Below are 16482 nucleotides of genomic sequence, written 5' to 3'. Positions count from 1 at the left end.
CAACTTTGTTCCTCCCAAGTCCGGTTGACCGCGGGACTTTTACGAGGTGCCGCGTATAGACAGGGTGCAATATATACATGGAAGGAATTCGACAAGTGCTACGCAAACGAATATAAGACCATCATTACCCTGTGGAGTGAGGCGCAGGAGGTGGGGGTGCTAGGCAGCCAGCGATGCGGGGCAGAGGCCGACTGGTGCTCTGAGATTGGCCATGTGGGTGGTCAGCAGGATTTGAGTTGTAAAGTGATAGAGTTTCAGTGTGCAATCGAGATTAGCAACCAGCCTTTTCTGATCATCGCGCCCAATCTCGCTTTTTGCCCAGGATTTGTTCCTTTTACGGCCGGTCTTTCGGTCAACGGCGAGGTCCCAGGCAGAAAATAGTTTAATTAATTATTATATATCCTTCCTTCAACACCCTGTAAGATCTTGGAGCTCATATATACCATGCTCCCTTCTCCTCTTCCCCCACTCCTCTGTTCTCCCCGCCCCCACCATGCAACAACGTCCAACCTGCACCAACATTCGCATCCGCTCCACCCGCGACGCCCACAAGATATTCTATGCCGTCCAGCACAACCTCCTCCCAATGGTCACAAGGCGTCTGGATGCCGACGAACGTCTCGCCCTCTGTTCTGGCTGTGTCTACGCTTGGGAGGAGAGAGGGCCTCACACAGAAATAACAGGTCTCGGAATAGAGCGCTTCACCGAGGGCCGCCGTTGGAGCCCGTCGCGTGTCAGAGACGTTCGTACTGCTCAGCTCTCTCCCGCTCTATCGTACTCATCCCTCTTTCTCTCCAGGAATTCTTATTCTATTACGAAAAATACACGCCACCTGCAGACGCCAGCCAGTCCGGGTTAGTTTGGGAATAGATTTCGAACTCTCCCAGTGTTCTTACGCCTTCCTTCTCCAGCAGTTCTCCCGATAAGCAGCCACCACGAGACTGGGACCCTCTCGTCAAGCAGACATACTCTGTGTGGGTCGAGACAGAAAAGGGTCGTCGAAAATGGCACCTCAGTATGTGTCTGCGCTATTGTCATCGCCACCGCTTGCTCAGCCGTTTACCCTATTAGCCGCGTACTTCACTCAAGCAACAGTAGACCAACTGGGCACAATAGATGATATCCCTGGCGTCGCAGACCTTATCGTCCCAGAAGGCACATTCCAGAGTACCCGTGTCAGTAAGAGCCGCAAGGGCGACGACTCACGCGCACGAAATAATGATGTTCTCAAACCAAGTACTTCCACTGTAACACGCACTTATGCCCCATTCCCATCTGCATACCCCACTTCAATCGACACTTCAAATATGCATCGTGAATCACAGCGACCAGGTCTAGGCCATACCCAACAGGAAAATTATTATAACCAATCTACCCCTCAAATACCCCATGTACTCTGTACCACCACCCCTACTTCCTTCTTCCAGTACCCCATATTCGCTTCCGCCACTTCGTGCGCAGTACGAACCTGATACGAAATCGCGTCGTCTATCTGTGCCCTCTTTTCCCCACCCAGAATACAGTTATCAAGGGTTAGAAGGTCGACGAGCTTCCATGGATCGTATGGCGCCCCGAATGGATGACCCGGTCTTCCGTTCCGTCTCTGTAGCTGGAACGAAGGGCGAGACTCAAACCGAAGCTCGCCTTTTTGCCAATTTGCGGCCTCATGGAACCCATATATCATTGTCTAGTTCATATAGTTCTCCCGATATATCCATGGGTAGCGTCGGGCCCTCTAGCCATATGTCTCCCATTGAATATTCATCTCCTCCTTCCGAAGTGACTAATACGATAACCCAGCATTCCTCTGCATACCCGTCTCGTGTCGAATCGCAATATACTAACAGGCCTCTTTACCCATCATCTTTACCGCCCCCTGCACCGTCCGTTTCAAGGTCACCTTATAACGCTTCAACGTATCTCGAACATAACCATCCCAGCTCTGCGCCATATTCTCATTCTTCGCCCAATGGAATGTCTACATCTTCACCTCCAGGAGCACAGGCCCTATCTTTGCCACCGCCTGCTAAGCTGTTTCCTTCAGAGCCGCCCTCACAACTGTACGAAGTGACATCATCACCCCCTCGTTCGACAAGCGAAGCTGCGGGTCCAGGACCATGTCGAGTAGACCTCGCGCCACTCCACTCTCTCCAAAGGAACCACCCCTATCGACGAGACCCTGTTGACGACAAAGCATTACGTCTCCTCGGCCCTCGGCCTGCTTGACTATTTACTGGTTTGCTTTGACTTGTCACGAAGTTCTTACGTCGCATCATAAAACGGCAAAACCCACGTGGTAGCCCTGAGCTTGGGCTACGAGCACGAAAAGTGCTCGCGCTCTGTTTTGGGCTTGATAAACCCCGCGGAGTTCGCGTATATGTAGGGGGATTCCTTTCAGTTTCTTTGACATTGGTGTTATACCTTGGCTCCACTTGGACGAGATAAGAGTCAAAGGAACTCTTTTACGAACTATACGTGGTGCTATTTTCCACTAATGTTGCTTATGAGCATGTATTTCGCGGACGAGTATATTTATAATATGGAAAACGGTGGACAATCCAAGTAAGGATAAATGACTAGTTATAATTTTACCGACTTATCCGTTCGAATTACCACGTAGAATTATGTGGCCCTTTTTACTTTTTCTCCCCCCTGCTGGCTGGTAAAAGGTACTGCGCACTAACTTAGGTACAGACTGGTCCATACCATGTAACTGTAGTTTCGATCGATCAGGGCCTAGTCAGGGCAGAGTCCACAATACAATAGCAATGTTATTATATACATTCCAGTAACACTTTGGGTCGCTTATCAGATAATGCGAGCTGTCGGTCATTTATCAACCCTGTATTCACAATTTGACCCGTTATTTCCCATGTTGGTATACTCCCATCCAAGTGGCATATCTCCGACGCCTGCAAACCTTCAGGCCAAAGTTTGTAGCAATCTTTACCTACAGGATTGTTATTAGCGTGCTGGATCACATCGTACGACATGACAACGAGTCTAAAGGTGGAGTAGAGTATATCTCTAGTTTCACCGAGCGCCGAGCACCACTCTTCTGGGGATACCGTGTCAGCATTATCGAAGGCCAAAAACGCAGATCTGTAAGCTCGAGACTATAGATCGCTTGTAAGTGACTATGTCACTTTTTTTTTTCTTGACTTTGCTACATTTATACACCCGATAGCCAGCCCTCAGAATTACAGTTCACCGTATCAGCGGACATTTTTCTATCCGCAAACATCTTTTCCGATGCCATGTGTCCCTGCTGCCTTGCCACTTCCATGACTAGTACAATGGATCTCGGTCGGCCGCGATGATCGAGCAACAACTTTATTATGGAATCACCCCCTCGAAGCCACATTCTAGCACAACTCAAACAAATAACCGGTCTAGATATCAATATTGTACGACAGTCAATTTTAATATCTCATTTCATTTCACAAAACCATTTAGAAGTTGTAAGTTGCGTGTTTCATTCGGACGCTTTCGTGTGGGCTCGCTAGCTTGAAATAGGATCTGTTGATCTGCTCTAATAAATTTGGATATTAGATCCAAGGCGTTGGCCGGTTTGCCTGCCTGCTGCCTCCGATTGGCTACTTTCACGAAGCCCTCAGTTTCGAGCACTGCACCGAAACAATGGAGATCTATAAGGCAACTGATAGATAGATAGTTCTAATCCGCCTCAAAGCCCTTCCACTGCTGCGGCAGTCCGCAGGCTGCGCGCCGACCACCCACTGGACAGGACGTGCTTCTGGGCCGAAAAAATCATGTATGTGTCGTTGTCACGATATTCGCCTGATAATCATTCTTGCCCCAGAATGCAAGCCCACCACTATGGAACCATATACGTGTTTTGCAATTATGATTTTTGACACACTTCTTCTGTCAAATTTCGGTATTGCCCGTTAATCCTAGGCCCATCCATTGGCGGTCGCCTCACACGATGGTTAAGTCAAACGACTGTTTTTTTCTTTTTTGAACCCAGTCTGGAGAACTTCTCTAATATATGGTCACCGTGTTATGCCGGATCAAGCAGAGCACGAGTGCCATCACCAACGAGACTTGCAGCTACGTATGATTCTTCTCGGATACCATGCTGTAAGCACTCTTCTGACGTCCTTCTTCCAAGTGATACACATAAAATCATAAAATGCCTGTTGTTCATGCTTCGGCATCACTCCCCGCTCGTTCCATGGGTCGACCCCAGGGCCTGCGGCCCCACGCAGCGATGGCTATCGGACGCGACCGTGAGAGCAACCGAAACGCACTACTAATTTTGATAGGATGAATTATTCATCTACCTCGGTGATTACTTCAATCAGCGGTCCAGACTCAAACCCACCCACTGGCATTGGTCGCAATGTCATTTCTGTGCTGTTGTCGCGTTTTCACCAAACTGTCGGCTCTGCGCTAATGCGCCACCTTATTATTATTGTTATTTTCTTTTTCTCCTGCGATCGCATTGCAGATTCAGTCGAAGCCAAGTTAGCCAAGTCAGCCAAGTTGAGTTCACAGCCTAATTCCACCTTACCTTACCTGATCACAGAGCCACAGAGCCATACGTATCGTGCCGGTGAATTAAGCAGTTGATTCTTGAGTACATGAAAAGGGGCCTTTCTCACAGTGCTTATCATGATTATAGACAGTCAGTATCAAATAAACCATCTCTGGTGGAATGCCCAATCTTTTGAACTCTTTTTCTTTTACTGATTGTTAACTGCAAGAACAAGCCAAGGACCTAGGCTGTCATATCGATAGGATAGTATCGGTGCTTTCAAAATAGCAGGACCTTTCTGGTGCTGTCCACAACAGGCCAAGTTCCCCGGATCGACGAGCGGCGCAAGGACTGGTCCATAATGGACGTCTGGAACAACTATTAACAAGTCTGACACTTTACATGCTCCGGCTGATAAAATAAACATACTTTGGGCCTTGGAGATAAGTCCATGTCAATCCGCGAACGAATCATCACGGCGGCGATTTTTTTTTTTTTTTCAGAATTGGCCCGGTTGAATCACGTCAGGGGGCAGAAGCGATGATCAACGGGAATGGAAGTAGTAGCTTGATTCTGTTAGAAGTCCGGCATGTCGTCTTAAATATTTAGCATAGAGCCAGTCGTGGGACGTGAACTTTCTTCTCTCTCTTCGTTGTGCTGAGTTCACAGTATATTTCAGACTGGGCGTCCGGTGTCGGCTCGAGATGAGGCTGTTGATATTTATGCTCATATTAGATTACCCGGGCCCGAGTGAAGCTTATGTGTCGATATTGATCGTTGGTAAGGTCAAACCTCGGATATAGCCATGGTCTCAGTCCGGCATTCTGTGGTTTTGACTTGGATGCATCGTAAATGTTATAGTATTGATATGTTGGAAAACATACATAATGATTTAGGATACAAGATAGGTAAAACACATGACGCATGCAATTGTGATGTAATGACAAGAGATAGAAGGACTGATCATGGATTGTGAATGTGTAGAGCAAAGCATTGGCGCATCATTCCATCATACAAGTTGATGGTCACATGAACAGAAATATTCTGCTACGGCAACATTGGCTATTGAGCATTAGAATTGAATTGTTTAACTGTATATGGACGTGAGCTTTGAAAACGAAACATAACTGGTATTAGTTTACCTGCACCGGTATTATGATGGCCTCCAACAACGACGGTTGGCATCTCCATTGGACATCCCCCAATTGAGACAACAGCCTGCGTATATCTCCTGACGTTGTAGGTGATTCCATCCTTTGTATAAGAACTCAAGGTAGGTGGTTTATTGGACATTATAACGTTCGATGCTGATGCCTCGGTGAATGTGCTAGTGTGTGGTGATGCTTGACTTCCTGTTGGGGACGCGTGTGGAGGTCCCACAGGTTGCTGGTAGGCAGGGTTTGCGGAAGGCGGGTTTGCATGTGGATCGTTCAAAGGTAATTTCCACCCTACACGATGGTTGTCAGTAATGCAAATGCAAGTGCGAGCTATAGTCCCACCATTCTGGTTCATGGTAGAGAACCGCTGTCCTCCCGAAGACAAGCGAGGATTTGGACTGTCGCCTGATGCAATGTTGACCCTCGGAGGGCTGTATGGAGGGAGACTCGTCGACGTGCTGCCCGCCACGGAGGGAGGCCTGCAACTCTGATTTTGCGAAGATGCGCGAGGGTTTGAGTTGTTGCCTATTACAATGGTGGCCCTCGTAGACGAGCTACCCACCACGGAAGAAGGCCTGCGACTCTGATTTTGTGAAGACAAGCCAGGGTTTGAATTGCTGCCTATTACAATGGTGGCCTTCATAGACGTGCTACCCACCACGGAGGAAGGTCTGCGACTTTGAGTTTGTGAAGACAATTGAGGATTTGAATCGTTGCCTAATACAATATTAGCCCTCGAGGGACTGTATGGAGGGAGGCTCGTAGACGTGCTACCCGCCACGGAGGAAGGCCTGCGATTCTGATTTTGTAAAGACAAGCGAGGGTTGGAATTGTTGTCTAATACAATGTCGGCCCTCGAGGGGCTGTATGGAGGGAGGCTCGTAGACGTGCTACCCGCCACGGAGGAAGGCCTGCGACTCTGATTTCGTGAAGACGTGGAAGGAACATCTTTCGTAGTGAATTGCGACGCTAGAGTAAACGAGTGGTCGATGAGCAAAACTGCATAAGCTGACGCGAGATAATATACGAACCTGAACCATGAGGAGGGCCTGGTAATTTCAGCGCTGAAAATTTTGCACCAAGGATCTATTGAAATTTGTTAGCCTCCTTGTGGTCCTTTAGAGGGGCAAACATACTTGTATGCTTTGGTACAGATCTCGACAATTCTCGAAATGACGAACGATATTTTCTGGAGCCGGACGACAACTTTCAAGAAGATGTTTCTCTGCTGAGAAACGTTGTTGGTCCTCTTTATATCTGTACGGATCGTGATGATTAAGGAATGATAAATCGAATTCGAAGACACTCACAAGTCGAAAAGTTCGAGACACTTATATCTCTCTGGTCGGGGAAAATCGATATGATCATCTTTGTATTTAACGAGCGTAGGTATGACCAGGTCTAGATAGTATTGAGCTGCATCCAGTCGACATTTGAATGTTCTAGCCTCCACATAACCCTGACCCAGAGTGGGCATTGGAAGAACACTCTTCGTGGTGGTTTGCGGCACTAGAGTAGGCGAGTAAATGGTGAGCCGAGATGCCCAGCCCAACACGAGATGATATACGAACCTGGAGAACCTGGTAACGGTTTGGCTGGAGTTGTTTCAGGAATAATCTATTAAAATCTGTGAGTCTCCTTGTATTCTTTGGAGAGCACACATACTTGTATACTTTGGTAAAGATCTCGACAATTTTCAAAATGAAGAACAATACTCTCTGGAGCCGAACGACAACTTTCGAGAAGACGTTTCTCTGATGAAAACCTTTCTTGGTCCTCTTTATATCTGCACAAGGGATCGTGATGATTGACGGATGAAAAATGCAATTCGGGAGACACTCACAGGTCGAAACGTTCTAGACACTTATGTCTCTCTGGTCGCGGAAGGCCAATACCATCTTCCTTGCGTTTGACGAGCGTAGGTATGATCAGGTTTAGATAATATTGAGCTGCATCCAATCGGCCTTTGGATGTTCTAGCCTCCATATAACTCTGACCCAGTGAGAGCATTGGAAGAACATTCTTTGTGACGGTTTGCGGTACTAGAGTAGGTAAGTGGCCGGTGAGATGAGACGCTCAACCCGACACGAGATGATATACAAACCTGAATCATCGGGAGACGCCGATAATGGTGGCGTTGGAGGTGCTTCAATAGGAATCTATTAGAATCTGTTAGTCCCCTTGTATTCTTTAAAAGAGCATACATACTTGTATGCTTTGGTAAAGATCTCGACAATTTTCAAAATGACGAACAATATTCTCTGGAGCCGAACGACAGCTTTCGAGAGGACGTTTCTCTGATGAAAACCTTTCTTGATCCTCTTTATATCTGCACAAGGGATCGTGATGATTGACGGATGAAAAATGCAATTCGAGAGACACTTACAGGTCGAAACGTTCTAGACACTTATGTCTCTCTGGTCGCGGAAGGCCAATACCATCTTCCTTGCGTTTGACGAGCGTAGGTATGATCAGGCCTAAATAGTATTGAGCTGCATCCAATCGGCCTTTGGATGTTCTAGCCTCCATATAACTCTGACCCAGTGAGGGCATTGGAAGAACATTCTTTGTGACGGTTTGTGGCACTAGAGTAGGTGAGTGGTCGGTGAGCTGAGACGCAGGAGAGTCTGATAATGGTTGTGCTGGGGGTGCTTCAGTAGGAATCTAATAAGATATGTTAGTCACCTTGTATCATTTAGAAGATCATACATACTTGTATGCTTTGGTAAAGATCTCGACAATTTTCAAAATGACGAACGATACTGTCTGGAGCCGGACGACAGCTTTCGAGGAGACGTTTCTCTAATGAAAACCGTTTTTGATCCTCTTTATATCTGCACCAGAGATAGTGATGACTGAGGGATGAAAAATCAAATTCGAGGGATACTTACAGGTCGAAACGTTCGAGACACTTATGTCTCTCCGGTCGCGGAAAATCAATCTGATCTTCTTTGTATTTAACGAGCGTAGGTATGATCAGGCCTAAATAGTATTGAGCTGCATCTAGTCGACCTTTGGATGTCCTAGCCTCCATGAAACTCTGACCCAGTGAGGGCATTGGAGTAACATTCTTCGCTATGGTTTCCTGTACTATAATAGGCGAGCCTGAGTGGACGATGAGCTGAGATGTTAGAACTGATGAGAGATGATCCACGAACCTGAACTATCACAGGAGCCTAGTGATTCCTATTATTTTCTGTTAGCGCTCTAATGGTCTGTTTGAAATAGCATGTGTACCATTATGTTTTCGTACAGACGATGACAATTCTGAAAGTGGCGACAGAAAACTTTTGCGGCTGGACGATAGGTTTGGAAGGAACGTTTCTGTTCCACAAATTCTTCTTGCTGCCTCTTGTATCTATACCGAGATTCGTCATCGTCAACAAATAATAAAAGCAAGTCGAGCCACTTACAAGTCATAACGGGCGAGAAATTTCACTCTTTCAGATCGTGGAAGACCAGCATCCTTACATTGCTTAATCGCATGTAGAGACAAGTCTATATATCCTTGAGCTGCTACCAGTTGACCTTTAGACGAATAGCCGGGTTTGAAGACGTAGTGCTTCGACTCCTCGTTTACTTTCATCTGGACCATGAGTGCGATTTTCGAAAAGACCAGCTTTAAGGTAGTGAACTGGAGGTGGTCATCTGCGACCATTTGCGATCTTATAGCTTTGGGATATTCTTGGTACTGTGTTGCCGATTAGCACATCGACAGCGTCTCCTTCGCGACTTGAATACAAGGAATCGAAGGAACAATAAGTCGTCGCACGGTTAAGTAAACAGGATGGTCACAGCTATAGCTGTGCTGTGCAGCATTGATAGGCCGTATCCAGCATATATTTGAAGTTGTGGGTCCCAATTCCCTCAGCCCTCAACGCAAACAGAATGTTCGAAGCAGCCGGGTGCAGTGACCATCCTCGTGTTGTGTAGGTGACTCGTTGATGGCATGTGTTCAAATAATGGGATATCTTTATTGCTTCTAGCCTTAGGGGGTCCTTAAATCCGGTCCTACAGTATTTGTATTGGGACTCGAATGGGCCGTGAGGTGTCAATGGTAGTAGTCAAGTAGGAGGCCGTGTTTCCCATCAATGTCAATGCCAATGGGCGCTAGTGAGCAAAGGTGAGCAAATAATTCATCGTGCGCCTACGTATACTAGTATACGAAGAAATGCCCGTCGAGTTATCCCATAAGTGAGCGCTAGTGAGCGCTCAGTAAACTTACCTGCACCGGTCATAGTATGGGATTGTAATTGCACGCGTCGCGCGTGGTCATGATCACGGACTTTTACGGTGCTTTTGGTTCGGAACCAAAGGGTCAGTTTCATTAATACTCACTCCACAAACGCTACATCATTGCTCAATCGCGCTCTCTAGGAATACATCGCCCATTTCAACGTCTTTCAAGTCTATAACATCTCAAGATTACTCAGTTTTAATCAATATTACTATCGATGTCACCGTCAATCGAGCTTTCGCCCGAGCAGCGGCACATGTATGCCTCGGAGAGGCTCATCAATTTTCGCTGGATTTCGAAAATATTAGCTACCCGCTCACCTCGTATTCTCAACGACGATGACCTGACATCTCCGGACTTGCATCTAGAGCTTGCAACCCTGGGCCAATTCTCAGAGCTCGTCTACTGCCCGTTTCCGCTCGAATTCGCCTTCAACAACCTTGCTTTACTGTTGTCACCTGGTTTTCCCTTGGAAGGATATGATGCACTCAATACATCTGATTTTGTGCGCTCGTTCCACGGCTCAGTCGCAAATCTGTCAGGGTTCATTGTTCGTCGACAAAAAACTGAACAGTTGGTGGTTGCGATCAGCGGCACGTCCTCTATATGGCAGGCGGCATATACAATACGAGCACATCAAGTTGCTCACAGTGTTGGGAGCGGCTGCAAAGTACATTCTGGATTCTGGAGCCTGTATCTAGGTATTCGGTCGCAGGTTTTCGATGCCATCAGGGAGAGCTTGGAGGGACATATCATTGGAGAACTGGTTATTACAGGTCACAGTATGGGTGGTGCAATGTCTTATCTTCTTGCTTTCGACATCCTGAATAGTGACGAAATTCAAATCACACGTGGACTGAAGCTGAAGATTGTAACCTTTGGTGCTCCCAGGTGTGGGAACGAAGCGCTCGTCCAATGCTGGCGTAGTCTAGTAGATGGATGTCGCACCGAATATGGTCGAGGTTCTGTTCAGGAATACTGTGTCAAGGGATATAATGATGGCAAGTGTGCTGTTCGATGGACATATCAATTTTTTAGACGTTGATGCGATTATTAGGAGTTCCTTCACTCCCACCACTGAAGTTGGGTTACAGACATTTCTCACAAAATCCGTTATACTATGTGCACGGACGTTTATATCATATACCCGAATCGGAATCTGAGTGTGCCCTCTTCGACTCTCATTCTGAAATAAAGGATATACCTACTCACCCAAGAGGAGGTCACAACTACTACAATGGCCGAGATATGGAAAAAGCCGCGCGCCGTATGTGGTGGTTAAAGGAGGTACACAAAGAGGAAGGATGGGAACAGCTGTACAGGAAACGGATGGAGCAAGAGCAGAAGCGGAAAATATGATTAAGTTGACCTCCCAACATCTTCTACTATCTTTACTGCCAATTATACTAATTATATATCTCATATCGCCATCCATAGTGCAACAGGATCAGATTACTTATTTAATATTCAAAGACTGCTAACGTGCAAGGATACGAAGATAAATATGTTGCTGTGCACATGTAATGAAGGTAAGATCTAAAGTATAGACGGATTCCGGACGATAGTTTCTATATGCCCTGGTGTCCCCGAAGAAACTCGTCTCTCACTCTCAGAGCATACATCATTTCAAAGCTACTGCAGTCGGTTTTCTGCGTTTTGCTTGTCGACATAGAACGATCTGCCAGGGCGCACATCTTCTTGCATATAGCCTTGTGTAGTACACGTTCATGGTTCCATGCCCCCACCCGACACTGCTTTGAGCAATGTGGGGTTTATTGGCTCCTAGCACAGGCACTGACTGGGCGACCTATACCCGTATACTCGTGAATGTTTCAGGGCATCGATGATCACGAGAAGCTCGAATATAACACTCAAAGAGACCCCCACTGGTTTTTGGCAGCGATGCTAATAGTTGATTTTCTGTGGATGATATTTTTTATCATCACCGTCCAGGTTTAGGTACTGATGTAGAATGGTAGAAATTTTGGCGAACCCAACAATTACATATTCCCAGTCCCATCAACGCCGGCGAAGTCAGGAGGAGATAAGGATCGACTAGATTTGAGCCTAAGAATACATTGAGTAAACACATTGCAAAGGACGAAAATATCATCTGCAGTGGAATGGACATATTCCAGCAGATCGTATCGGTCGGTGTATGATCCGATCATATGGTAAAAAGGAGCGTTGCGTTTCGACTCTATGATGCTGCCAGCTGTATGTGATCGGTTAGTCCATGGCGGGAGGTGCAATTTTTCAATAAGCTAGATGATACAGTGCGAAAGCTTCGGAGAGCGAATCACCGGAGGGATAACTTGCGTTTTTTTTTCTTCTTTCAGAGTTCCATGATTGAACCGATAGCTCCTATCAGTAGGGTGTTGATTCGCTTCGATCCACGATTTCAGGGTCTGGAAGCATCGACGCCTAAAGGTAAGGTAGTAGATCGCTGGCTCGTGTTGGCCACGGTAATGGCTTTCCGTCAATGGAAGCCTGTTTATTGCGTTTGATGCGGTGTGATATAGGTTGTCCTCGTCTTTCACAGGCTGCAATACCTTATGTACGACGGCCACATATATCCGACATCTCTCAGTGAACCAGGAATCCGCAGGTCCTCCTACCTCCTTCCGCCATTCCTGGCACACCTTGTGCGTAGCTTCGCACACAACTCGTCATTCTTATCACATCCGATGGTAAGGATCACGTCCTGCAGATCAGCTCAGCATTATCGAGTACGAGAAACCGACAGGAGTTCCGTGCTCGTATACAGGAAATCATGCTGGCAACACATGATGATTCTCTTCACCAATCCCGGGCCATTAAAAAAGGGACAAGACGGCCATTGATACCAGTTGTAGGGCACTGGGAATTCAAGGGATCTGACATGTTATAGGGACCATTAGTATAAATATGCCAAATTTGTGACCAATGACTTTCGCTCAATTCTGAACATACGCACACGTTATTGGTGATGAATTTTAACACGAGAAAGAGTCGTGTATGATGCAGGAGTCTGGGGTTGGTATCAGATGGACATCGTGTACAAAATGCAGTCCGCACGCTAAACAGCAACGAGTATTGATAAGTGATACATATGACCTGAGTTTGAAACGATGTATGTTTGGTCCTGTGTTGATTCAGTGGCGCCCGTCTTTTGCTTCCCCAACACTTCCATTTTGCAGTTCTCAGTTGCGCTTTAGCCCTCTGCCATCAAGGTCTGGAAAATGCAGGACGGAAGGGCACCAAGGTATTAGCATATACACATGTATAGTGATTTCGCGCTGACGAAACTACCTTCCAGAATAAAGAATAGGGCTCCAGCGGAAGTCCAAGTATGTTTTCAGCCATCTTCTGCTAAATTGAGGTCTAACTTTCTTCGTGTCATTAGATCACCGCTGAGCAGCTACTTCGAGAGGTTTGACCTGTGAGTTAAGATGAGAATGTTAGTATTGACTCGCTTTTGCTCAGGCTCAAGAGCGTCAAGAAGCTGCTTTCCGCGCTCCCAAACAACGGGTTGAAGATTTTGAGGAACTTCACGAATATCGCGGGAGGAAACGTAAAGAGTTCGAGGAACGGATCAGGCGGACCAGGGGAAGCATGTAAGTCGATTTCATTGCCCGTTATCTCTCGCTGATTGCGCTTCAGCAAAGAGTGGACTCAGTACGCCAACTGGGAGGTAAGGCGTATTGCATATATACTTCTAACTTTAGTTAACACATGTTCATAGTCGAGTCAAAATGAATTTGATCGCTCGCGGTCCATCTTCGAGCGCGCACTGGATGTCGACCCACGTAGTATACAGCTGTGGCTAAGCTACACAGAAATGGAGCTAAAGTCCCGCAATGTACAGCACGCACGCAACCTTTTTGACCGTGCAGTCACTCTACTCCCTCGGGTGGACCAACTTTGGTATAAGTATGTATACTTGGAGGAGTTGCTGCAAAATGTCCCTGGAGCACGTCAGGTGTTTGAGCGGTGGATGCAATGGGAACCGGACGACAAGGCATGGCAAGCGTACATCAAAATGGAAGAACGGTACAATGAGCTTGATCGTGCGAGCGTGATATATGAGCGGTGGATAGCAGTTCGTCCTGAGCCCCGTGTATGGGTGAAATGGGCAAAATTCGAGGAGGAGCGGGGAAAGCTCGATAAAGCTCGGGAGGTATTCCAAACGGCTCTGGAGTTCTTTGGAGACGAGGAAGAGCAAGTCGAAAAGGCTCAGGCCGTCTTTAACGCATTTGCAAAAATGGAAACGCGTCTCAAAGAATATGAGCGTGCTCGGGTTATATACAAGGTATTTCTACTATCTACTTATCATCACTCTGGACTAAAGTTTTACGGCCGATCGTAGTTTGCTTTATCTCGCCTACCTCGCTCCAAGTCGACTACGTTATATGCTGCTTACACACGGTTTGAAAAACAACATGGTACGCGTTCGATAGTAGAAGCTACGGTAATCGGGAAGCGTCGCATTCAGTATGAAGATGAGGTATCACATGACGGCAGGAATTACGATGTATGGTTTGATTATGTACGTTTAGAAGAGGGCGCTGTGCGGACGCTGAGAGAAGAAGGTGGAACTCAGGAGGAGGAGGATGCAGCGGTCGAGCGGGTGAGGGACGTTTACGAACGTGCTGTTGCACACGTCCCACCGGGTCAAGAGAAGAGGCACTGGAGACGGTATATTTTCCTTTGGCTTGACTATGCTCTATTCGAAGAGATAGATACTAAGGTCGGTGACATATCTCAGCCTTGATATATGCTACAGACGAATTTACCTGAATTTATGTAGGATCATGAACGCTCACGACAAGTTTATCGTACAGCTTTAAACCTTGTTCCACATAAACAGTTCACGTTCGCAAAGCTATGGATAATGGCAGCTAGGTTTGAGGTCAGGCGGCTAGATTTGGCCGCCGCTCGTAAAATTTTGGGTGCTGCAATTGGTATGTGTCCCAAAGAAGCTTTATTCAAGGGGTATATTCAGCTTGAGATGGATGTAAGTCATTTATTTCTTGGTATACCATGTTCCGTATTTAATGGTAAGCTATCTAGCTCAGGGAGTTTGACCGAGTGCGCACTCTGTATGAAAAATACATCGAGGCAAGTTTTCCCATTTATCTAGCGATTTTGCTAGTATACTGATGCTTTTATCATTATCAAGTTTGACCCTACAAACTCTACGGCATGGATCAAATATGCGGAACTGGAGACCGCTCTCGAGGACTTTGCTCGTGCAGAAGCTATCTTCGAGCTCGGTGTTTCGCAGCCTTCGCTCTCTATGCCTGAGATCCTATGGAAAGCATACATCGACTTCGAGGTGGACGAACAGGGTGATCGGGAGAAGACTAGGTTGTTGTATGAACGACTAGTGAGCCTAAGTGGGCACCACAAAGTCTGGATATCATATGCCGAATTTGAAGGGGCCAGTATCCCTCTTCCTCGAGCAATGAGGGATGAGGAAGGTGAAGACGAAGAGGGGGAAACACGGATGGTCGAAGGCGATGCAAACATGGCCCGCCAAGTATTTGAGAAGGGTTATAAAGATCTTAAGAGTAAAGAGCTTAAAGCTGAGGTAAGATATCACAGCATACTTAAAATCCAACGATGATTATTAACTTTCCCTTCAGCGTGTCGCCTTGTTGGAAGCATGGAAAGCATTCGAGCAACAGAATGGCAGTGACGCCGATGTGGCCAAGTTCAAGCTATGATGCCTATGTTGGGAGAAAACAGCACGTCGACACGGAAACGGGTCAAGTAGTAGAAGGTCAGCGTGATGTTCACAAAGAAAGACAGAACGACTGTTACAATAGACATAACCAGCACTTACTTACGCTTCACTCTTTATACTTTAACTTTTCATTTTCCAAGTCACATAACCAGTCATGTGACCATTTATGGAAGAATTCACAAGCACGAAAGTCGGGAGGCGCCGGCGTATTATCGGGCTTCACTGCTACGACGTCTTCAAATACAGACGAAGCCGTATCAAGTCAGAACGCTAATCAGAAACCTCGCGAGGATGTCGACGTTAAAATGCACCGTGATGACGATGGGAGTAGTGATGTGGCCAGTTCGGATGGTGAATAGCCTTGCTGAATATGCAACTCTGTACGGAACAACCGCTGCGGGAGATGGAACTATCAGGTTCTACTCAAAAGACCAATATTATAGCACAATATAAATTGACGTAGGATAACGAGTGACGCTATTTATGCATTTTGGTACCTGAAGGTCCATACATATTGAACAACCCGCGCTTCATCTTGTCTACTCCAACAACCTCTCAACCTCGAATATGAGCAATGCCATCACGCCCAAACATTAAGCGTCCTGAAGACGTCGCAAACCAAAGAGAGGGAATTTCTTTAGGAATGTGCAAAAAAATCTCGTCATCGGTACGAACTTTGTTATCGTAAAACGCGCAGAGTCGGTGAGAGCAATCACAGGAAAATAACGAACAGCAGATTTTATAATCGGAAATGCGATATCCCGGGCCACCCCAGAGATCAAATGAGAGACATAGGGGGCAATTTTGATAATATGAGGATGCGCAATTTCTTTCCCAGAATTGCTTTGAGAAACATGCCGGA

General features: G+C 46.6%; 7 protein-coding genes across 7 annotated transcripts; 5 read left to right on the top strand and 2 right to left on the bottom strand.

Moving 5' to 3' along the window:
* Positions 1-493: 493 nt before the first annotated feature.
* Positions 494-1472, top strand: SERLADRAFT_408101 (uncharacterized protein; the record flags this gene model as incomplete). Its single annotated transcript, XM_007317934.1, has 4 exons — positions 494-742; positions 799-854; positions 912-1015; positions 1072-1472. The coding sequence occupies 4 exons, from the start codon at positions 494-496 to the stop codon at positions 1470-1472; spliced, it is 810 nt and encodes a 269-aa protein (XP_007317996.1).
* Positions 1473-1632: 160 nt separating this feature from the next.
* On the top strand, positions 1633-2747 carry SERLADRAFT_388466 (uncharacterized protein; the record flags this gene model as incomplete). The annotated part of the gene is made up of 1 exon (XM_007317933.1): positions 1633-2747. The coding sequence occupies one exon, from the start codon at positions 1717-1719 to the stop codon at positions 2224-2226; it is 510 nt and encodes a 169-aa protein (XP_007317995.1).
* A 1127-nt stretch (positions 2748-3874) lies between these two features.
* SERLADRAFT_466614 (uncharacterized protein) lies at positions 3875-4700 on the top strand (the record flags this gene model as incomplete). Its single annotated transcript, XM_007317932.1, has 4 exons — positions 3875-4075; positions 4133-4250; positions 4326-4505; positions 4558-4700. The coding sequence occupies 3 exons, from the start codon at positions 4167-4169 to the stop codon at positions 4591-4593; spliced, it is 300 nt and encodes a 99-aa protein (XP_007317994.1).
* Positions 4701-5565: 865 nt separating this feature from the next.
* Positions 5566-6119, bottom strand: SERLADRAFT_388463 (uncharacterized protein; the record flags this gene model as incomplete). Its single annotated transcript, XM_007317931.1, is given in 5 exon segments — positions 5566-5588; positions 5641-5941; positions 5960-5963; positions 5996-6070; positions 6090-6119. Coding segments are annotated over 4 exon segments (328 nt in total), but the record flags the coding sequence as incomplete, so codon positions are not given.
* Positions 6120-6535: 416 nt separating this feature from the next.
* On the bottom strand, positions 6536-7079 carry SERLADRAFT_448778 (uncharacterized protein; the record flags this gene model as incomplete). The annotated part of the gene is made up of 4 exons (XM_007317930.1): positions 6536-6624; positions 6687-6741; positions 6792-6912; positions 6966-7079. Coding segments are annotated over 4 exons (379 nt in total), but the record flags the coding sequence as incomplete, so codon positions are not given.
* A 2866-nt stretch (positions 7080-9945) lies between these two features.
* Positions 9946-11377, top strand: SERLADRAFT_466609 (uncharacterized protein; the record flags this gene model as incomplete). Its single annotated transcript, XM_007317929.1, has 3 exons — positions 9946-9972; positions 10033-10893; positions 10950-11377. 2 exons carry the CDS (start codon positions 10110-10112, stop codon positions 11249-11251), a joined length of 1086 nt encoding a protein of 361 aa, XP_007317991.1.
* A 1736-nt stretch (positions 11378-13113) lies between these two features.
* On the top strand, positions 13114-16136 carry SERLADRAFT_415266 (uncharacterized protein; the record flags this gene model as incomplete). Its single annotated transcript, XM_007317928.1, has 12 exons — positions 13114-13136; positions 13191-13221; positions 13278-13304; positions 13358-13488; positions 13535-13565; positions 13617-14183; positions 14241-14621; positions 14682-14888; positions 14945-14992; positions 15054-15464; positions 15520-15656; positions 15788-16136. The coding sequence occupies 11 exons, from the start codon at positions 13114-13116 to the stop codon at positions 15598-15600; spliced, it is 1938 nt and encodes a 645-aa protein (XP_007317990.1).
* Positions 16137-16482: the final 346 nt, after the last annotated feature.

The sequence above is a fragment of the Serpula lacrymans genome, assembly GCF_000218685.1.
Source record: "Serpula lacrymans var. lacrymans S7.9 unplaced genomic scaffold SERLAscaffold_6, whole genome shotgun sequence".
Lineage (NCBI taxonomy): Eukaryota > Fungi > Basidiomycota > Agaricomycetes > Boletales > Serpulaceae > Serpula > Serpula lacrymans.
This window is presented reverse-complemented; position numbering and strand designations above follow the sequence as displayed.